Source organism: Rhinolophus sinicus, linkage group LG01 (assembly GCF_036562045.2).
Source record: "Rhinolophus sinicus isolate RSC01 linkage group LG01, ASM3656204v1, whole genome shotgun sequence".
Lineage (NCBI taxonomy): Eukaryota > Metazoa > Chordata > Mammalia > Chiroptera > Rhinolophidae > Rhinolophus > Rhinolophus sinicus.
The window spans coordinates 158,167,143-158,191,179 of record NC_133751.1 but is presented as its reverse complement, the minus strand read 5'-3'; the positions used below and the strand labels follow the sequence as shown (position 1 = coordinate 158,191,179).

Below are 24,037 nucleotides of genomic sequence, written 5' to 3'. Positions count from 1 at the left end.
TGTATACAGAGAAATGTCTGGTAACTGTCTTTTGTCTCGGAAGATATGATTTCAATATTCTTTCCAACCTTCACACATATGATAAGGCAACAAGAGGAACACTCTCTTTTGCTTACATGTGAAATGGAGGGCTTATTAGATCTCCAAAAATTTTAACACAATAAACAAAAGAAAAAGCCCGAATGTCTAAGCTATACTTAGAAATCAGACTGTGGTTGAGTTTTTTGGTTCTCTTCTTCACTGAAGCTAGACATGGTCCTTTTACAGCCAGAGGCTATGACTGCAGAACCAGGCCTACCTACCTCCACTCCGCCTTGTTGTGCAGGAATGAGTTACACTGGTCAGGAAGGTTAGTGTCATTTGACATGGAGTCCAGAATTGCAATGATCTGCTTGAAAGATGGCCGTTTCTGAAGAAGAAAAAAAATAAATAATCACTTGTTGGGAATTAAGAAAGTGTATCTTTAAGTGAAAATCCACTAGTAGTAATAAGCTCAATTTATCATAACAAAATAAAATATGATGTAATGTCTTGACTTAGTTATTTTATAACCATCAGACTAGACAGGTTTAAGGAACTATATTCCTTATTTTCGATCAATTATTCATAATAACAGATTCAGATATCATTATTCTATCTTGTGGCCTGAGGCTGGAGTAATTACAGTTTTTCTCCAGGTAAGGAAAGTACTAATTCTCTCTTTTGGGTATGATTAAGCACTCCTAAAAGGCGACATTTAAGTCTTTTAAAAAATCTATCTGTGTGATAAAGAAGCATGGAAAAGTTGAGTCTAGGCAATAGGTAGACTAGTGTTCACTGTATAATTCTCGGAGCTTTTCCATATGTTTGAAAATTTTACAGTAAAATGTTGGGCAAAAATCAACTTACCAATCTATTAGAACTAACAAAATTTCCTAAACCAGTTGCTCAGAAAAATCCTCCAATTTTTTTTTTTTTTAAATCCTCCAATTTTAAAGCCATCATAACTTCGTTACACTCAATGTTTATTCCACGTTATATCTAGCTTTGGTGCTGGGAAATACAGAGGTACTATTTACTAGAAATTGAAAAAGCAGTGGCTAGGTGTATTTCTTTAGCTAGCAGTCACTATGCTAGTATATCTCTTTAGGTTCTAAGCCAAGGTTGAGACAAAAGGTTAAAACAAAAATGCAGAGAGATAATAAAAGGATGATGCACATTCTCTCTTCATCACGCCTCATAATTATACCATTTCGGAACAAATTACAGTTGCAGCAATTAAAACATGCATTTTAATTTAGGAGCACAAAAACAAGAAGGAACAATGTTGAGGGGGCTTGCTCTCAGGACTTGAGCATGTCTTACATTTAGAAAGGCAATTTTTCCATTTCTCAGGAATATAAAGCTGAGATATTTATTCTGAGTTCTGCCACTATTATATTCTTTTAAGAGAGAGAGTGTGTGTGTGTGTGTACCTGTGTGTATTTTTTGCTTTTATGAAGAGGGTATAAGTAGCAAAATGTCATTGATATATGTTAAACCTTCTAATAAGCCAAAAGGAAAATGCTTTAAGTAGGAAATTTGAAAAATATTCTGTTTGTCTTCTTTTGACTTTGTTTCCACTTTAATTTCTCCCACTATGTGTCAGGTTGCAAAAGGAAAAAAAAAACGCCTTAATTATTTGCACAAGAATTAGTTATATAACAAATACAAATTTTTATTTTGCATGAAAAAACAGCAGGAAGAGCTAATGAATTCTTAAAGGATAATATTTTCCCCTACATTTAATCATTCTTGAAATAATGTAAAATTCTTTGGTAACTGGATGACAAGTATCCCTAGAAAAATCATAATTTTACTATTAGAATATGCTCTCAGATGGAAATTATCAAAGCCATCATTTAAAAAGCAACAATGTAGAATTTTGTGGTAACGTTTTATGAGTATTCTGTTTACAGAATACAACATTTGGTCTAGGATCTTATGTAAGTTCCTCTGAAGGGACTTAGTCTCCTCTTAAGTAGTATGTAGGCTTTGTTTACTTAAAAGTCACAACTAGGACCATTTATTGAACATCTGCATATAGCACTGCTTAAATTGTATCTTCATTTTATAGATAAAGAGAATCAATCTCAGAAAAGTATGAAATGCCCAGCTAGTATCACACAGGAAGCAAGTCACAGAACCAGGAACCATGCACTTAAACCCTTCAAAATGTTTTATCACCTGAGAGTAAGATATTACTTCCTATCAAACTCAGGACTTTATCATTTTGTTTCTTAATTAGAAATATCACTTTAGAACTTGAACCAATACCTCCCTTTACTTCCTTCTTTTCTTTGATAAAATGGTTTGAGCACCTGGGGTAAACCATTGGAATGACCTGAGATTTACCTAATATCAACTTTCTCTTGTATACATTTCCCCCCTCCTCATTGCAAAAGAATGTACTTTTATAGGTAAGATGAATAGTTTAATCTATGTGTTAATACATCTAAGGACTGAAAAAAAAAAAAAAATTAACCACTACTCTATGTATGTGCACAGGCCTGGCACCAACTTCTAAGCCAGAGAACTAAAATGTGCTTCTCAGGAAATAAGTCTTGGTTGGCTACTTCAGTCAACCACAAATTGGGCATCTACTTACTCAATTTATATAAGGTGCTATAGGGAAGCACATATTAAGAAAACCAGCCCTATTCCCTTAGCCTGCAATCTATTTAGGAAGAAAAGATATTTAACAATAACAAAAAAAAACCAACAAACCCCCCCCCCCCCAACAGTACAAGGTAAGGCCTTAGCCCAAACTGTGGTTTAGGAAAAGGAATACTAATGATGGCCTGGCATTCCACAGAATAACCAGGGAAGCTTGATGATGAAGTAATCAGGGGAGAAAGGGAAAGAAGGGAGAACATGCTCAGGGAATGAAGGTATGTGGGCGGTGTCTGGAGCGGGTCAGCAAAGAGAGAACTGGGGGTGTGGGCTGCTGCTGGCTGTATAACCGCATCCAATACAGTGGCCACGTATTAACCTTACCAGAATAAAAAGTCATGAATTTAGGAAATAAAAATCAATCTAACGTTTATACTTCACATGGCTAGAACCCGAGATTCCTATGGTCCTAAAGAAGGGCCAGCTTATGACATGTTAAAGGCATGGCAACTCCACGGCTTCAACACTGGGCGTAACGTCCGTGCTGTGTGAGGTGCTTACAGTATCATTTAATTAATGCACCCTAAATGTATATTCTTAGAATTTTAATTAATATGGTACAGAGTTCCTGATTAAGAAATTCAAAACCTGCTTTGCATACTGAAATATAATTACAATTATAGAGATCTAGCTGCACTTATCTAATTCAATGCAAATAATTTCAGGTGAAATTTCTATTTAAATGTCAGAGAGGAAAACACTGACAAAATTACCGTATGTGCCACAATGGACAATTAACTGGCAGAGAAATATGAAAAGGGTGATGCCATTTTAACAGTATAAAATATGTGTTCTAGAGCAGCTTGCAAATAGCCATTTATAGTTTCTACTGGATGAGTCACAAAGTCTAGGCATCTTTCTTAATGCTTAAAAATCCCCATAGTCTGCAAAATCACACACTGAAATGACAGGGCCTAAACAGAGGCAGGACTGACCACTCAAAACCTATGCAACTGTCTCATAGCATACTAATAAAAACAGCAGCTCTCCAAAATAAAAATACGAACACAGTTAAAACAAATACGTCCAATTCTTTAATAAAAACGTACTGATACTGGACTCTAAGAAAGAGTGAAGGTCGTTTGATGAATAGGCGTGAAAGCAAAGATTAAGGCTGCTGGTTATGAGGGGAAAGGCAAAATGCTCCAGGCCATGGAGAACCAGCCCGAAACCCTTGCAAGACCCAGCTCTGGCCAGTCCAGCCACAGGAGCACGTAGCGAGGGCCTTGCAGCTCCGTGCCCCCTGGTGCCTGACGTGTGGCTGTTCTCACGTGGTGTGGAGCAATGTGCTGGGAAACTACACAGGATTCACTGGGAAGTCTGCGCTGTGCTAACCCAGTTCCCATACTCACCAACTGTGTATGAGTTATTCCCCTAGAGAAACATGTAGGAGAGCACTGTATATGTCATCATCACGCATTCCTCCTGAGGGTCAGACTGGACTTGGGTTTAGCTTAAGGAAGAAATTCCATGCTTAAAGCTTTCTTTTTAGATCTCTATTTAAAAGTTCAGTTATATATCTATTTCCGTGAAAAACTGGACAAATGAGAATGATAAAATGTTCGTTCCTTTCTTCAGTATAATTCTCTCTCATTGTAATGTTTAATCGGTGAGAATCTTTTTTTTTTTTTAATTTCTTAACTTTTTATTATGGAAAATTCCAAACATACAGAGCAGTAGAAAGGACAATATAATGAACCTCCATTTCTTATTACTCAGCTTCAAAAATTATGATGGTAAATCTTATTTCATCTATACTGCCATCCATTTCCCTTTACTTCATTTTGAAGCAAATCCAAGATAAGCTTACCATTTTATCTATAAATATTTCTGTATGTGTGTGATAGTCTTTTAAAATCATCTTTGAAGGGAAAGGAAATGGGCCATTCATGCTCAAATGTGATAACCACATGAAAGTGTAGTTTTGGAATTTCTCCAACTCTATTGTGGTAGCCTAAAAAACATCCCTGCAACTGGACAGGAAATGCGTATCAAGGTTCTGTGACAGTGCTACCTTGCCTGGTCTTTGGTTAGAAAGGCAGGCAATACAGTGCAGTGGTGAAGAGCAGGGACCCATGGCAGCCTGCCTGGGTTCACATCCAGCCCCACCCCTTACTAGTTGTGTGGCCTTGAGCTTATTACTTAACTTCTGTGTGCCTTGATTCTTCATCTATAAAATGAAGACAACAACAGTACCTATTTCACAGAGGAATAAATGAGTTAATATACATAAAGTACTTGGAACAGTGCCTGACACAGAATGAGCACTGTTTGCTAGCCACCTTTATAACACGAAGGTGCAATAGTTATTATTAAAGATTAAAAAGAAAGGAACAAATTTCTCTTTAGTGAGTCAAGGATGCCTGTGTGCTGTAAGAAAGAGCCAATAACGAGTTTCCAGGGATCAAGATAAGCAGATGTCAACAAAAAGCCTTAGTAGTGAATACAGGGAACAGAAACTGAAGTCTAGCTTTGCTGTGTAATGGATTTTATTACCACATTTTAAAAACTCAAATCAAACAAACAAGGGAAATTTCAGAATTCTGAACAACAATAACAACAACAACAACAAAATATGTATGTACACACACACACATACCTTGGCATCAGCTTCCCAACACTGATGTAACAGTTCAGCAAAACTTCTAGGGCAACTGCTTGGAATGGTTAATCTCTACAAAGAGAAAGTAAAAACAAAACAAAACAAAAGACAATAAAACACAAGGACTTACTCATTGAGGAAAGTAAATACTAATTGAAGAGAAATAAAGGAGTTAATTTAAGAGCATGAACAAGACATTAAATTTACATCTTCCCTTGATTAATAGATGACAGGTGAGAATTTATGTTTAGATTCATAACCTAATCTCTAAAGACACTTACACTTTTCCTCTACAGAGGAATCACAGTGGCTAGAGACTCAGGTTCCGCACAACAAATGCTTTAAGTTCAGAATCAAAGTCCAAAAGGAATGGCAGTAGGAGGGGGGCAAGTTGGAATGTAAACGCTAAATCTAAAACCACAAATCTATCACTGCTTTACAGGCAACTATGAAGTAATGCGAACAGGCTGGACAACTCAGACGCCGCCAGTTCAGCTTTGGCAGTAGATACACAACTCTGAAAACATTTTCAGTATAGACAGTCACAGAGATAATTCTGAAGAAGTGCTCATTTTCCCATTGCTAAATAAGACATTCTGAATGCATGACTCATTGTGGCTTAGGTGTGGTCAAACCCATAAACTGTAGGACCTGTTACAACAAAGATTACGAGGTGAACGTCAGTCCTACTCTAACATTCTAGAGTAGTGGCTCTGAGGCTGTTTAGAAATCTACAGAGGCATTGTTGTTTGTTTTAAAGACGGGAGGGCTGCATGTGGAGCAGGTCAAGGATGCCATCCTTCAATATGCTGTGAAGTCCGACATGGTTAAGAACACTTGCATTCCATCAGTCTTCCAAGGCCTCATGTGTATTCATAGAAGTAAAACAAGTCCACAGTGATGCTGACAAGTTTCTGAGCCTAGAATCTCTCACTTACAAATAAATGGCAAGTATTTTCTGAACAGTTTTTAAATGCACTGAACTTTCTAAGAATGCAACTACCAAATACAATAAATGAAGGGCAGACTGGTTTTTGCATTATTCATAACTTAACCTAAATTTTTTGGAAAATGTCAGCATTGTTCATGGTACTGGAGTCACTAACTCAACTCTGCTCTGCATTTGCAGCTGCTGAAGTCTATTTCTCCATAGCTTTAAGCATCAAAACCTGCTTCACGATCTCTTCTATCTACTGTGCTCGTGCCTGAGCGTCTCCACATTGCAATCCACAGTTTGTTAATTTCCTCTTTATAGTACAGTTAGGACATTATATTGACATAAAAGATAACATGTAGGTAGGTTGTATTACCTCTGACTTTCATTTCAGGCAAGTAGAAGGGGCATTAACACAGCAGTTATAGAAAGAGCACTACTGATGGAGCTGAGAACTACTGTGCGAAGTACTGAGATTTATTCTGCAGTATTGTTTGCCAAAGAAGTTTTGCAAATAAAAAACTTAAAACTGAACTTAGTTGGACTTGGGAGAGGCTATGTGTAAAACTAGAAAAATAGTTGCGTTGGCAAGAAAACAATCTATATTTGGAATTACAGATAACCTTAAAATCAAAATAAAACAAAGTGAAAAAAAAAATATTAAAACCAAACAACCCACTCCAAGTTAGAGGCTATGCTAAGCATTTTTTAACTTCTAGCCTTGTGATTTTGTAAAATAGAGCACGATGTTTTAATAATAAACTGTATTATTATTTTACTGTAATGTGAACTGGAAACCTTTCGATGAAGGTCAAAAGGAAAACCAGATATTTAAAAAAAAAAAAAAAAAGATGGTTGGCAGTGGCAACTAATAAAAACAGACAGTAACTGTAATTATGCAACTGAACGTACCCCATGTGTAACGAAAAATAATTTTTCATAAAGGGTGACATTTTCTACACAATTTTATTCTCAGTGTTTTTTCCAAGAACTAAAATGTGAACTGGATGGATATGGATGTTCATCATTTCTATCATCTTTTCTCACTGACAAACTTTTTAGATATCAGATCTATGACATTATATACAAGGAGATATAAGTATTTTAAATTATCTGACATGGTCAAATATCAGTTAAATCTAGACTCAGACACTTTATGTAAGGGATTATTTTGGTACATTAAAAAGTACTTTAAAATAAAATTCAAAATATTTAAGTCCTGATTAGATAACTGTGGGTACTCTGAATGCATTAAAACATTTTGAAATAATCAGATATTAGCACCAGGTTTGCAATACTACTTAAAACTTAAATATTCAAAAATAAAAACAGTTTCAAATTTAAAATTAAAATATTTCCCAACTACAAAATTAGGCATGACATTTAAGATCATATTCTTTTATGCACCATTTTCTATGCAAGATGCAAAAATTATTTTTTAAGACAAGTTTATTATCTTTTTCTAAAGTACAGTCAAAAACAATGAATTAATAAGTTTTTTGAGGATTTCTATGTTAATCAATAGTTTGCTACTTAGAACAAAACATATTTTACATAAGAACCTAAGTATTTATAAACATAAAAACTATGCTGCCAGGGCCGGCCTGGTGGCTCAGGCGGTTAGAGCTCCATGCTCCTAACTCCAAAGGCTGCTGGTTCGATTCCCACATGGGCCACTGGGCTCTCAACCACAAGGTTGTTGGTTCAACTCCTCGAGTCCCGCAAGGGAGGTGGGCAGCACCCCCTGCAACTAAGATTGAACATGGCACCTTAAGCTGAGATTCCTCCCGGATGGCTCAGTTGGTTGGAGCACAGGCTCTCAACCACAAAGTTGCCAGTTCAATTCCTCGAGTCCCGCAAGGGATGGTGGGCAGCGCCCCCTGCAACTAACATTGAACATGGCACCTTGAGCTGAGCTGCTGCCGAGCTCCCGGATGGCTCAGTTGGTTGGAGCGCGTCCTCTCAACACAAGGTTGCCGGTTCTACTCCCGTAAGGGATGGTGGGCTGTGCCCCCTGCAACTAGCAGTGGCAACTGGACCTGGAGCTGAGCTGCGCCCTCCACAACTAAGACTGAAAGGACAACAACTTGAAGCTGAACGGCACCCTTCACAACTAAGATTGAAAGGACAGCAACTTGACTTGGAAAAAAGGCGTGGAAGTACACGCTGTTCCTCAATAAAGTCCTGTTCCCCTTTTTAAAAAACAAAAAAACAAAAAACTATGCTGTCAGAACATTCTGAATGACCACTAACTGAGATTTCTGACAATTACAAAGGCAAATATACGTATCTGTTATATTTTTAAAATTTATTAGTAACGACCTCTAAATTCCATGCCTTCTCTAAGGGTTCATTGCTTGCTTTGTAAAGTTTAACGGTGCTTTATGGATCTACCTAGTTTTAATAGGATTTAATATGAGGAAAAATTATTGTTTCAAGACCTTATTTCATTATTAAGGGTTTAGAAGCAGAAACCTTTAGATACGATTTTTAGAATATATTGATCTTCCTATAGATGCAAAAATCAATCTTAAAAGTGAAACTGAATAAGGTCCATACTCTAGTTAAGAGTAATGTACCAGTACAGCATAGGGAATATAGTCAATAATATTATAATAATTATGTGTGTTGCCATGTGGGTACTAGACTTATGGGGGGGGAGAAATCACTTCGCAAGTTAAATAAATGTCTAACCACTATGCTGTACCCCTGCAACTAATACAACATTGAATGTCTACTGTAATTGAAAAAAAGTTTTAATTAAAACTAAGTAATGTATCAATGCCAATTTCTAGATTTTGATGTTATATACCTATATGTCACTAGCAGGGGAAGGTGAGTGAAGGGTACACAGAATTCTTTGTAATATTTTTGCAACTTGTGAGTTTTTAATTATTTCAGAATAAAATGCTAAAAAGTAAAGGTAACCCTAATATTTGGCTATAGGTACTAATTCACATTTGAAATGTCTCCCTGAAAGTTTAAACACATCGATTTTTGTTTAAATGAGGCCTGTTTAAAAAAAAAAATACAGCTTTCTCTTTTCAACTGAATAACCCAAAGTATTCCAAAGCAAAAATAAATAAAATAATTAAAAGTTAAGGTGATTTTGTAAATTATATTTAACTCAAATTCTCAATTTTATTATGAAATGAAATAAATCCTTGGGAATTATTTTAATGCTATGTCAACAGAATTTCTTCTTGTAATAAGTGTCTCCACTTAAGAGGTGAAACTAAGACACCTTCTTGAATGACGACAATGGAAACTACATATAAACTTAATGTCCCTATTTTTGACAAATAAATATTGTGCAGAATGAAAATAGACAGATAAATATCCTTGTAACCCCAATTTTCCTTAAATTCATTAGGAAGTTGAGAAAACTTATTTCACCATATGGGTTTCTTTCAACTTATATGTAATAAATACAGTAAAGGAGGTATTTGAGTAGTCTCCATCAGTTATCAGCTGACATCATGGATAAGACAGTGCACTCTACTTTAGGGGACCCCTGGGGAGAAAGGGGGAGATCATGTACTTGTTGAGGAGGTTCTGAAGGTTAGTTATGGATGATTCCCAACCCGCAAGTCAACTATCCAAAGGCAGCTTCTAAATTCCTTTTTTTCTTCAGCTTAAAAATTCATTGATGGATATGCCAATGTTTTGAAAGGGCTTTAGGTTCATACTTATTTTGCCATCCTTTCGATGAAATATTATTTTAAAATATTAATTATTTTCTCTTATACATATTTGAAGGGTCCAGTGAGCTTTAAAAAAAGCTTTCTTCTAGTTTATTTTGAAATGATGTAGAGTGCTCTGCTCCAAAGTCAACAGAAGGTCAATAATTTTGTTCGCTCTTATTTATAAACCCAGAACCAAATATCTAATCATCTCACTGGCAAAAGAAAAACAACAACCCCCAAACAGAACAGAAACAAGTGGGTTCTCATATCAGGAAAACATCAGTTATCCTGTGTGTGAGGTCTGATTTAATAATACACCAGGAATTACTATCACATTTAATTAAAACAGAGCAGCTCCTGTGAAACAATGAGCAGACACATTCTTGAATATAACTCCTTTTCATTTTTCATAAATTGGCAGCTCTCCCCTCTTAAGTTTGGCTATCATGAACATTTCATCCATTCTCAATGGCTCAGGAGGACAAATTAATAAGGTAATTCTGGATTCTGTGATCTAAAATATGGAGACTTGGTTTTTCTTAGCCAATAGCAGCTTTTTGATTTAAATTTAGTTTGTTCCAGCACTCACATGGGGAGCAGATCAATCTAATTCTTTTAAAGCATTAAAAAATAACTCTCTCTCTATATTCACCTTTTGCAAATTATTTTATCCTCAGGTTGCACTCTTACCCTTTGTGGAGGGCAGAGACAAGGTTTGGAAATGAAGAAGTTTTGTGAAATAAAGTTGTTTTGCATTGCAAAGACAACTGCATGCTTCCATTACATGATCTAAGTTCTCATAATACCTTGATATTGGATGCTTCATCCTTATGCTGAAAATTTCCATGACTGTGCGTTTCAGTCACAATTTTAAACCTTTCAAAATGTAGTTGCTCTCTTTGATATGAATGTACCATGTTCTCTGATGTAGGCTCATAGGTCCAACTAACTGAAAGCCTCAATTTGTGGGAAGAAGAAAAGCGAAGCTGGGGACACAGCACAAACGGTGTTTACGCCACTGAAGTTCTTTTGAAATGGAAAGGCTCTGCATGAAGAAGCGAACAGTTATGCCACTGCCTCGCCAATTCCAGTGAGGAGCTCATCTTCAATGTAGTGTTCAACGTAGGTGGCAAAACTGTAATTTTTCCCTTTTTTGAAACTATTTTTTCTTCTTTTATTTTTGAAATTCTCATCTAAGCGACAGTTTCTTGTACTATAGTGACTCCTGCTGGGAGAGGTAAGTTGAAGTAGCTGAAGGTCTCTTACAGATATATCAACTCCCGGCCAGTAAAAAGATGTCCTAAACGCAGGAGATGGAGTTAAACTGTTCCCCTACCTTAGACGCAATGGCTTCTTTCATCACTAAGAACAAACCCCTAGGTTTTACAATTGAGACTGAGAAACTAGTACAGTACTTGTACAATTTTTGATCTACAGCATCACGACGTGAAGCTGCAACAATTAGATGTAAAGGGTCCATTCATGAGGAATAACATCACTTTGACCCTTTGTGTTAGCTCCTACTGCTAATCTTTCCATAAGCGTGAACTTACTTTCAATTTGAAGAAGATGAAAAAGTCTTTTGCAAAACCCCAATACTGTTTTCTGATCTATGTACCTGAATGGAGAATCGTAGTCTTACCTCGTTTTTTTCCACTACAAGCCAAGCTACTTGTAATCCTTCCAAACCTTTAAAGGGGACCTCCCTTGTTAGCATCTCCCAGAGAACCTGGAACAAAAAGAAAATGGAATTTTTATTCTTGTACTTTATATTTTTGGCATATTACTGAAACTTTATCTAACATTAAACTGTAGCCAATTACCAGATACAACCAACCCCATCTGTAGAAACTTAAGCAAAACGTATATATTCATGCATAGGACTCCTTCCATATATCATATACTTTTTTTTTAAGTAAAAAATTCTGGTTTAGAAATTAGACCATCTAGAGCCAGACTTAAAATTTTATGAAACCAATGGGCTTAAGTGATTTTAACTTTATCTTGTAAGTTATTAGAATTCTCACGTATTCCCGTAAGTCAGATTTTATATTTTATTAGTCAAAACTCTTTCCACCTTCTATCTCTGATAAAATTTCTTCATAATAACAGGGAATTCAACCATATTTTTAAAGGGTTAATAATGGTCTTATCATAAAAAAAAAAATTAAGCACCAAATTTAAATCACTGGCTAAACCACTTACCCCATATGGTAGGTACTTGCAAAATTATAACATTTAGATTTTGTGTTTTAGAGAACTCTCTCAAAATGAGTCAGTCTAAGGGATTAATTTTCATCCACCTATATACAAAATAATTTATTATACTGGATTCTAAGATGTAGTAAGCACTTTATGTACATATATAAGGCTGAGTGTGTGTGAGTGTGTGTGTGTGAAAGACAGAAAACGAGAAAGAACGAGAGAGAGAGAGAGAGAGAGAGAGAGAAATTTATGTATGAGTTCATCTCTCTGCAACCCTTGAGGTCAGTATGATTAATAAATCTGCACCTGAGGATCCAAAGAAAGTAAACTGATTCTGGGAAGGCTGAAAACAGCCAATGATTTTGGTTTCTCTTTAAATACTTAATAACAGAGATTCTTACACTCACTTTCTCTATTTATGCAAATAAGCATCTAAATTTGAGTCTATCAATACTTAGTGAAATGCAAAAACAATTATGATTTTATCAATAATCATAACAACCACTATCATTTATTGGTTATGTTCCAGGTACTCTGTTAAAGCCTTTGCATATGTTATCATGGTTAATATCAATCCCACTGGGTAGATATTATCCTTATTTTATTGATGAGGAAACTAAGGCTTAAGGAAAACAAGGGCACTCAGTTATCAAGTGGCAGAGCTAGAATATGAGCTGGCTGTCTCCCCCTGAAGGTCAAGCTCTTAACCCCAGGCAGCTCTACAGAAGGAAAAGCTGGAAGTACAAGAGAGAATGTGACAAGCCACATTTTAGGTATGGAGCCATGGCCGAAGCAATGAATTCAGCAGTTTTAATTTAGAGTTCTCTTGTTCTAAAAGCAAAAAACGATTTCTAAATAAGAATGCCAACTGAGGACATACACTCTATTCAAGCAAATCCTATAACCTGTAACTCTCTATCCACTATTTCCTGGGTCAGTGCTCAGTCTCTTTAGAGCCGTAACATGGTCAGTGAATTCTGGTTAATTAGCAGGAAAATCATGGAAATTGGCAGATGCTGCTCAAGCGGGAGAAAAAAAACCCACTGAAGCCTCTTTGGGCTTTTAATCAAGTATATAAGGTACTTTCCAAGAGCTACTGAATAATTCTATTTGAGTCACAGAAGTGATTAGGAAAAGGTACCGGGCATCCCAGAAGGGGAGGATTCTAGCGAACACCATGAGTAAAGGAGGAATGAGAACAGGTAGGCAATCACACCTGACACACGGCCTGCTCAGGAAAGTGGGGAGGGCGGCAGGGAGAGGCTGAGCAGGAAATGAAGCCCCTCAATTTGTTGCAATTACCACTCCCCTGGTTGGGGTTGGGGAGGGGAAGGGATATAAAGAAGAAGTAAATTAATGGGTTTGGCATACCTAAGGAGAATGGGAATAGCAAATCAGCATCACGTAAATCAAACGCACCAGACTCCTAGCCGGTCGGAAGAGCAGCCTTGCACCCCCTCCTTTCAGAGTTTGGCCGCAGGCACAATATATTGCGCACGCCCACACACTAAGACTGACCCCTGGATTTTTTGTGAGGTGAAATACAAAACCAAGAGCTCAGGGAATAACACCAGAGAAAGATTTATGTCATTCTTTATTCCAAAATATTCAGTTGGAAAATGTCCAAAATCGAATAAGGTCCTAGTTATATTTCTCTAAGAGTTCTAACTCTGGAAAAGTCAGACAGTTTCATTTTACTCCCTCTCTGTGTCTCTAAAGAGCTACTACAGCCGAGGGAGCCACTTGATGGATGTAAAACGGCCGCGGATGGCGTCACTAGTAGCTGCTGGGTTCTGAGGCCCAAATGAGGTCTTTAGTTTAATTCCAGTATCAGCCCGTCTCATGGTTTCCTATTATTAATTCACAAGGTTCAGGAATGTATCAAAAAGTAGATGGTATGAGGTGGGACAACAGCTTTTTCTAAACACAATGACATTTGGCGCAAAAAAGTAACCTTGTTAAGGAAGTCACTTGGAGGTCTAAAAATAAACTATGCCCGAAAATATCAAGTTATGGGGCTGCAGGTCAAACATTGTGATCTTTCAACCTTAAAAATATTTTCCAATTCATTTTATATTGAGGCACCCTTACGTTTAAACTGCTCACAAGGACATGTTCTCTTTTCAGTTTACAGAAGAGACATGTCCTTGGACAAGGTTCTGTACTTTTCCTGCCTTTTCTTTTACAAACAATGGAAAGCCATTACCTGAGCTGGGCCTGTTCTGGAACAGGGCTCGCAGACAAGTAAGGCAGTAATGTTCTCTCTCAACTCTATTTTCAAACCTGGTTTTGGCTGAGAAGCTTCCAAGGAGGTAATCCTTCCTGCGTTGGCATTAGGAGAGCTTTGTATTTAAAGAGTTGGCGAGGCCTTGTGTTTTCAGAAGGCTTATTCTCTCAATGACTTCTGCTTTGAAGTCTTTTTTTCTTTTCTTTTGTGGGTAACATACTAAACACTCCCCTGGTTTGGTCCTTCAAGAGAAGTCACCATAAGGGGGAAGAAAAACTTCTTGTCTTACAAAACAGAGAAAAACAATTGTCATCCTAACAAAGTTTACCAGCTTGGAAGGAAGAATTGTAAAAAGCAATTCTTTGCAGCACATTTATTTTAAGGCTGTATAAGGCTGGTTAGTTTTGCCATGTGTGAAGAACCAACACAGGATTAGCAAGCTGGGGAGGGCTTGGGACTTTGATAATATTAGGGAGTAAATTCTTACAGCGAATCTGAAAAAAGAAAAAAAAGAAAAAGAAAAAATATATTGGGTTTTTGAAGGGTTTCCAAAAACAACAACTTTTTTAATGGTCTCCTTCATTTATATGTGACTGCGATGTGTGTGGGGGCTCGATGCACAGAATAGAGTTTTAATAAGCTATGGGATGATTTATGCAAAGCGATGCTCCTAATGACAAATGAATTCTGGCTACTCACCTATTTTTGAAAGGACATCAAAAATTCTAAATAACCACATACTTTCCTAGCTAGGTATGATTTTCAAAGTTTACGGACTACAGTCTTCTAAAACTCACAGGGCCCCTACCTTAACAACTGTTCTCACCTGCTCTTTTAGTAATACCCACTTTGAACATGCAATACTTTCTTCATTTTTTTTTTAAATTGTGATTGTTTAAACAAAAAGACTCTGGAAAGTATGAGTTTTCGCTTTTTCTTTCACTGATGGTGTTTATCTAGAACAGAATGGGAATGGGTCAGAATTGAAATAAAATCCTGAATTCTCAGTTATAATTAAATTAGCATATATGTACTTTTCTGAATGGAATTCTGCTGACACAGCTATGCATTCTGGGTAAGTAGCATTCTAGGTAAACCTCTCTTTTCAATAATGCAATAAATAGTAGAAGCTGTTTTAAAACAGATTCACTGAAAAGGCAATTTTGTTTTCACCAGTTAAAAGAAAACTCTAACATGAACGTAAAATTGATATTCAAAAGCACGTGACTAGAACAACCAGGTTTGGGACAGCAACGTCTGGTGTGAAAATACAGAGCGACATTGGAAACTCAGTGTGACTGGCTGTAAAGTCTGCTGGCCTAAGTTAAATTACTTGACAGAATGATCTGTTATGCATTTGTTAAATCCCTCAGCACAAAACAAAGGTAGGGTCAGTAAACAATTAGAAACCCTAATTCGCAAAGAAAAATGTTCAGGCCCATCTACTGAAAAGCAGTGCAGTCATTTGAAGGAAAGCTTTTTAACAAGATAAACAGAACATTTGCAGCCTCAGAAAGGTTGATTCAAACTGTGTTTTAACATGGCGGGGGGGTGGGGGGTGGGGTGGGTCAATGTGGAATGAGTGAAAGGGATTTTTAAAAGATATAGGGAAAAAATCCTAAGCTCCACAAATACAAGTCACCTCTTAACATCTTTTATGGTTGACATGTGTGAAAAGGAATTTGCTCTTGGTTACTGGAACTAAGATTCTACTTAAGGAAAAGCAGGTAGGTGCATTTCACACCGAAGTCCCTGGCAACTGGAACTGTTTAGAAGACAGCAGTGTGAAGTTTGTTTTCATAAATGAAATAATACTGAAACTGCAAGTTCACTCTCTACATAATTCATAGTCATGTCTGAGATCGGGAAATTCTAAGACTTGGGCAGAATTTTAAAAGTAAAAGCACTGTACGAGAACTTGTGGAGTGCTAAAATGAACCTCAAGTGTCTTCTAATTCATATACATATGCAAAATAATGAAAAAACATAACCATCTAAATATGTTTATATATATTTATGTACACATGCAGGTGAGAGGAATGAGAACGGTGGTCTCTTGTAGAATTACTGTGATTCTTCAGCCATGCTGCTTATCTTCCAAACCCGCTTATTCCACAGAGGGGTCTGCACACCATGGCTTGCTGCAGGATGCGAAGTGGTTTTAGCATATTTAAAGGGTTGGAAAAAAATGCAGCACAGACTATAAGTGGCCCTCAAAGTCTGAAATATTTACTATCTGGATCTTTGTTGAAAAAGTTTGATGGCGCCTGCTCCACGGGATAAAAGGAGACACTGGTCCCAACGGGCCGGCAAAGTCAAATTTAAATGACCTTAAGTTGATGTCTATCACGGTGCCTGACACAGTAAATAGATTTTTGCTTACCAATGAAGAAACGTAATTTCATAAGAGGAAATAATATCAAAAAAGTCTTAAATTGCAAATTCCCCCGTTTAGACTCCCTAAGCAGATGATTTGTAGGATGGTCAGACCGTAGTAACTTTTTTTTTTATTAGCTTCAGGTGTACAAAACAATGTAATAGTTAGACATTTCACACCTCACAAAGTGATAACTCCCCTTCCCCAATCTATTGCCCCTCTGGCTTCGTATATATCTATTATAATTCCACTATACTGTACTCCATATCCTGTGACTATATATATGTTAATTTATAGTTGACATTCAATATTATTCAGCTTCAGCTTCAGGTGTACAGCGCAGTGATCAGGCATCTACATCATCCCTGAGGTGGTCTCCCTAATAAGACAAGTGAGCATCTGGCCCCTTACAAAATCTTTACAATGTTATTGATTGTATTCCCCAAACTGTCTTTCATATCCCCATAGCAGGACTGTAGTTACGAATTTATGTTTTCTAATTCCTTCCCCTTCTCCCTCATCTCTACCCCTTCCCCTCCCTCTATGGCTCTGAGACTATTTCTGTTTACTTTGTTCATTTATTCAGTTCTTTAGATTCCACACATAAATGAGATCATATGGTATTTGTCTTTCTCCGACTGACTTATTTCACTTAGCGTAATGAGAATGTAGTAAATTTTGACATAGTGGACCAGTTTTAGATCTAGTCTCTTTATGGAATTATAGTCCCACCCCCCCTTCTTTCAATGAAAATTATTTGATCACTGTCTATAATAGTTTATAGCCTTCATTCTTAGAAACACACAGAATTAAGAGAAATTAGATATGTAGCCTAATGCTACTGCTGTCTTCCAACTCTAAAATTCCAGCCCTTTGCCCAAAATAATGTATTTCATTCTTGAAATGATTTTTTCCAATCGCCAACAAAACTGAGCTCTATTATATTAAGTTAATTTGGATACATAACATGTATTATGATTTAGAAAAAGCTAGCCAATTGAAAAAAGCCTAAAACTTACATAAATACCTAGAGACTGATGAACTCTAAAGTAAAAGGAACGGGTTTGACAATGCCGGTTGCCTCTTGTGCCATCAGATGTCACCCTCAGTTGAAAACACAGCTCAGGAAGAAGAGGCATGTTGATTTGGGCCAAAATTAGTCTGCTTCTTTTCTCATTATGAAAACATCCTTTTAAGAAGTAATAGTTTAAATTGAGAAGGCAGTATAATTGGGAGATGAGAAGTGAAGACAGGGAGTTCCAAATACTGTTTTGGTCTTTTTAAAGGATAGACAGCATTTTTAGAGATAAAAATTTACCCTCAAAAATGGGCAACAAATGAATTTCTTCTACCATCAAAGAACTGCCCTGCCCATCTTCCCCTCCCACCTCACCTGCTTCCCCTATTTCCCCCTTCTTTCTTTCTGCTAATTCAGATATAAGTTATTCCTCAAGAATGATCCATCTCAAAACTCCCGAAGTGTTTGCTCCTTCACTGATTCTCAGTCCTGGAGGACGGGTTCTCAAGGACTAGTTCCATTATTCTATTCCTGGAACTATGTTGCTCGGTTGTTATTCTTATATGATATTTTAGATTCATGTTTACTACTTTATAAGATTTGCAGCAGACATGGGCCAGACCATGTGCTAAAGGCTAAGTACACTTTCTTCTGTACTTTCCAGAAACTCACTAATCAGTTTAATAGTTGACACTCAAAAATTTCCTGTTAACGGACTCATTTGGCAGATCTATTGGTGGTTTGTGAGAAGCTCGTTACAGTGAAGTCCTATTCCAAATGATCCACATTTCTACTGATTTACAGAGATATTCTACAGTCGTATGTCTTCCCAGGAAAGCACTCTTCATCGGATGGCATCAGGCCCAACACCAGTTTAGGTCCCATCTAATTTGCTTCTTAGAAGTGGCATTTGTTTCTTCTCACATAGGACAAAAGAACTCAGATTCATTAAAGTGATCAAGTAAGCAGTCTAGTAATTGCACAGTGTTCTCTCTGCTGTCACTGCTCCAGGCATTCTACCAGAATGCTGCATCCCACTTCTGCAGGTTGTTTGCTTTCTGTATTTCCTTTAGCAACCCAAAATGAGAAATGAACTTACCACACCATAGGAATATGTGTCACAAGTTTCAGACACAGGGAGACTTTGGATAACTTCTGGAGCCATCCATGGGAAAGTTCCAACCAAGGACATGTGTGTTGTATGGTTATGGAACCGAGAGGCACCAAAATCACAGATCTGAAAAATGAGAAACAAGTATCAACTTTCTACTTATTGACTAATAAAAAACACAGTCACAAAATCTTATGTCTGAAATCAACAGATTTTTTTTTTAAAGAAAAGAAATAGTCTTACCTTCAATACGCCATCAATAGTTATAACAACTAAAAAAAAACAAACAAATTATGATAATCATTAATTTGAGTTATACTGAAAAAAATCATAAACTTCTATTTCTATCTCTCATTGGCATTACGAAAGGTAAAACCAAAGTTGTTACTACATTGAAGATTTTGAAAAAAGGAGCTGACATTAAAACAAAACAAAAAGAAACTAATTCCATGAGGTTCTGATTAAAAAGGGTTTCAAACAGCTATATACGATGTCAGAGGGGTAGTAGCTTGGGGGTGGGGGGTTATCACTTTGTGAGGGGTGTAAATGTCCGACCATTATGTTGCTTTGTACACCTGAAACTAAACAAAAACAAAAACAACAACAAAAAAGAAAGTGGCACAATAGCCAAAGATGGCAAAAAAAAAAAAAAAAAAAAAGGCTTTCAAGACATTTGCTTAAATCAAATGCAGCACTATCCAGTAAAAAAGCATAGATTAGTACTAGTCAGGAGAACCAAATTTTTACCTGGGTTCTACCATTAGACTGCCAACCCAATACTGAGGACGTCATCAGCATTATTATTTCATGGTTTTCCCTCCCAATTGAAGAGGAATTTTTTTGAAGTCAGGGACAATATTGATTCATTCATTTATTCGCACACTCATTTATTTAACAGATATTTGCTGAGCACCTACTACGGGTGAGGCTGTGCCATACATTCTATGTTCTGGAAGAGAACGGGGAAGACTGGGGTTGTTTCTGCTCTCATGGAGTGTACAGTCTAACAGGCAAGACAATAAAACACATCTCTAAGTAAGTGGGATAAGTTCCATGATGAGAGCCATGGAGACTGCCATGGAACTAAAAAGCAGGGACATCTAAGTCTAAAGTGGTCAGAGGAAGCTTCTCAGAAGGAATGGGGCTTAGATTAAGACCTGAAGAACAAACTGGGAGGAACGAGAAATTGGAGAACTGCGGGAGAAAAAGTTTTCTTGGCCGAAGAAAGAGCCTTGCAAAAAGGTCAGCAGAGGAAAAGGCACGCAATTTTGGAAGATAGGGGCCAGGTCCCGAAGAGCCTCTGTGAGAAATGGAATGCCAGTGAATGACTGTTAGTGAAGAAATGCATGGACAGACGAGCAAGGGGAGAGTCTATTAGAGAAGAACAGAACTGGAGGAAGGAGACCATTGTCTGAGCCTATTGTTGCAGTCCAAGGGAGATGAGGTACCTACGGTAAGGCAGCGGCAAAGGGCGGGAGAGAAAGGGACCAAGTCAAGAAATACTTAGGAGGCAGAATCGACTGCACTTGAATAGCTGGATATGGGGGAGAAGGAGGACGCAGGGATGAAATCCAATAAGGAGGCAATACAGCATCATGCTTAGGAGCTCTGGAATCAACCTGGAGTTTCTTTTTATATAATTTCTGGTGTAGGCAATTGGTATTGCCACTCCTTGAGAAAGAGAACGTAGGAATAATTTTTTAGGGGGTAAAGAGAAGATGAAAAGATCAATTTGGACACACAGTACTATGTGGCCATGTCCAATAAGCAGACAGATATATAGTTTTGAAGTTGAGAACTGTTTGGGAGGGTTAATATGTAGATGGGGCTTTTATGGGAGAGGGAACATAAGAGCTTAAGAGGAGGACAAGGGCCCCAAAAGAACTGTTTCTGGCATTTCTTTTGTGAGTCACACACTGCCTTGAACACGGTTGATGATCAGTACTTTTTATTAATGACTTTAGTAAGTCGGGAAGATAATCTCTGCGTGATCTAATATACATTTAAAGTAACCTAAGGGTAAATGTGATACGATGTATAAGCTATAGACTTTTTCAAATAAAAATATAAATACTGTTAATACTATATTCAGTTATTTTACAAATACCTCCACTACTTTTTTCTCCTTATAAGATTAACAAGTGCTCATTTAAAAAAATCTAAGATTATAAAAATATATAACATGGAAAATAAGAGTCTTATTTTTTCTTCTCCTAGAAAAAAAAAAAAAACCTGCTAAAATTTAGGTCTATAGTGTTTCAGTGTCTATGTGTTCTCCCATAAGTAACTACACAAATTACAATTTTTAAAAATGGGGACAGTCTTCACTGTCATTTAGTTTTCATAATGACAGCATGGATATACCCGTAATTTAATCATTCTCCCATAGAGAAATATTTAGGAAATACTGATAAAGCAGATTAAAAGCACAGAAGTCAAATAACTTGGTTAGATTGAAATTCTGAGCATGAACTGAAAATGTACAAAGTCATAAAACTCTGATAAACTTCCTACTAGATTCTAGATTATTTTCTAATGATTTCCTGTGAGCCAACTATATATCACATCAAGCATTTAGCTCCAGGAGGCTTATGTCTAAGAAGAGCCAACGGACAAGTGATGACCTAGAAAAAGGACAGAACAATCAGTCAACGCCAACTGGCAAGGTCAAGCTGGTGATCCAGCCTGGACCACTGATGAACGGCGGCTGCCAACAACTTTCCTTTCTCCACCCCAACAAACCTCACAGTCTTGGAATATGAGCAAGGGCAGCCGGTCAGTTCCCTGCTCCTCTTCCTTCACTTACCTGACTCCCTGTTCTAAAGATCCTGCTCCTAGCATATAACCATTTTAACTGCAGTGATTTAAAGATTTTCTAAAAAGAAACAGTTCTCCTCACTTAGAGGAATCAATTAGAAAGCACGTAAATAATTAAGTTAATGCATGCAACTGAATTGATAGCCAGATTTTTTTTTTTTTTAAGTAGCAAATTCTGATGTTTACTTCAGCTAGTGCTGGCTATTGAAATAACCCTACTGCCTTTCTCTGTTAACTTTCAAGTGATGTCATGGAAGAAGTATTCTGTTACCACTCCTACTTGAAGGGAATCCTGCAAGTCATTTTAAAATGCTCTCTCTCCAAATTAATAATACAGGTTCATAAACAAACTTTCGAAAGTTACAGAAGAGAGGAAAGAAAAAAAAAGCTTTAATTTCCAAACTCTTAAATGTGCTGATCATTTTCGGGCACTACTCCAGGTAATAGGACTGCCATAAAAAATTCACACCAAATAACTCAGAAGTAACAAGAGCAAAACTCGAAACTCTTAGTACAGAGAACCATCTAAAAATAGGAGACTAGAAATACATGACCATGTGCTTTGATCCAGTAATACCTCTTTCAGAAAATTATTCTAAAGACATAATTGAAGATGTATTAAAAAACTTTGCTGAGAAGTATTGAGCTCAACATTTTTTATCACAGAAAAAAATGTAAACAACTCAATGTCCACTCTCTGTGCTATTCATACAGTGGAATACTATGCAGCCTCTTGAAATAATATGGAGAATTTTGGTATTTCTTAACAGTGAAAAGACTTTCATGGTATCACTGGTGAGTCAAAACAGGTTACAAAAGATATGAAAAACATGATCCTTATTTCTATACACAGGTGCATGTGTTTTGTAATAAAATGGGTAAAATAAAAACATATGATTACTTTACCGTTTCTTGATTTTAGATCTCTGTGAATCACCTTGACCGGAGCCTCCATGTGTAAATAATGCATTCCTTTTTATACAAGAAGAAAGAAAGGCCTCTTAATATCATTTTTCAACTGTATCAGTATTATCTTTCTATTTTAAACATCAGTATTATCTTTCATATTTTTGCAAAGGATTCAATAGCAGAAACTAAATTCATGTGTTCTGTTTTTACATGATTGGTAAAACAGAAACAAGCTATGTCTACCTTAGGAAAATTTATATGCTAAAGAAATTATATGCTTTAATCTCTTAGAAGTTGGAATTTGATTGTGGGTAAAGCTAGCTTCTTACAATACCCAATAAGAAAACTTTAATTTTCTGGAATCTGGAACCTACAACAAGAAGGAGGGCTCCAGTGACTAAGGTATTCCACTCCCAACTGCCTACTAAGTCAGTAAATGCTGACCAAGGTTTTCAGTTTTCATTCGGATGTCTGCAGCTTGGTTTACTTTCTCAGTGCTCATTCCAATAAGCCCCTGGGAGTGGGGGTGGGGTGGGGGGTGGGAAGAACTAGCTGGACTCATTAGTTGTGGTTCATAAAGGATTTTATGATCCTCAGATACAAAAATATATAGAAGTTAGAAAATATTTTATTCTTTTTACAAGGATAAATCTTTGAGATAGTCTATATTGAAATGCACACCAAAATTATCTCCAACATATTTAGGCTGTAAATACAGTTACTTCAGTAAATTGGATATATATATAAACTAAGTAGAATTTTATTGTTTTGAATAAAAAACATATACTTTGGAAGATGTGTACTTCAGTTACCCCCTTAGCAGTGTTTGACTTTTTTTTGTATTTATATACGGTCTACTCTTTTAGAATAGAGAAAAAACACTTTCTACTGAAAATTTCCCATCCTTTTCTCCAGTTGTCTTTTCTAACTAATGGAAGAAATAGTCTCCCTGCCCCCAATATCAGACAGGCTCTTTTTTTAAATGAATTATCTGTTAAACATAATTTAATAACTAGGCTTTGGTTCTTCTTTTAAGTACAAAGAAATTTTCAATTTTATAAAGGTTAGTTTTTGAAATAATCTATTATTCTCCTGCTATTCTGATTATTATATATTGAAGAATCATGAAAGAACAAAGAAAATAAAAAACGTAAACGCCTGCCATGTGAAGATATTCCTGAAAAGAGTCAACTTAACATAAGTCTTAGCAATTAAAATGATTTAAACAAGACATAACTGGAATAAGGAAATCTTCGAATATGAGCTTCTGCATACCACAAAATGTGAAAATTCAATAGCAACTTGGGCAACTTAATAATTTTCATGACTGAATTTCATAGTTACCATGCTCTTGCTTTAAGTATCAAATTCCTGAATTATTTTTCAGGTACAATTTGTTTAATTACTATTTTAGGTGAGCTAGATAGTTTCTATACTTGTGACAAGTAAGGATTTTGAAA

At 36.5% G+C, this 24,037-nt stretch overlaps 1 protein-coding gene across 4 annotated transcripts in view; it reads right to left on the bottom strand.

The window, feature by feature from the left end:
• Positions 1 to 24,037, bottom strand: part of MAP3K20 (mitogen-activated protein kinase kinase kinase 20) — a 163,779-nt gene that overhangs the window by 54,042 nt on the left and 85,700 nt on the right. For all 4 annotated transcript variants that reach the window (XM_019727455.2, XM_019727457.2, XM_019727456.2 and 1 more), the window contains exons 5-10: positions 22,575 to 22,640; positions 19,095 to 19,123; positions 18,840 to 18,977; positions 11,556 to 11,642; positions 5,291 to 5,365; positions 303 to 409 (exon numbers count right to left, since the gene is read on the bottom strand). In XM_019727455.2, the coding sequence (XP_019583014.1) occupies positions 303 to 409; positions 5,291 to 5,365; positions 11,556 to 11,642; positions 18,840 to 18,977; positions 19,095 to 19,123; positions 22,575 to 22,640 (502 nt within the window). The remainder of the gene's footprint in view (positions 1 to 302; positions 410 to 5,290; positions 5,366 to 11,555; positions 11,643 to 18,839; positions 18,978 to 19,094; positions 19,124 to 22,574; positions 22,641 to 24,037) is intronic.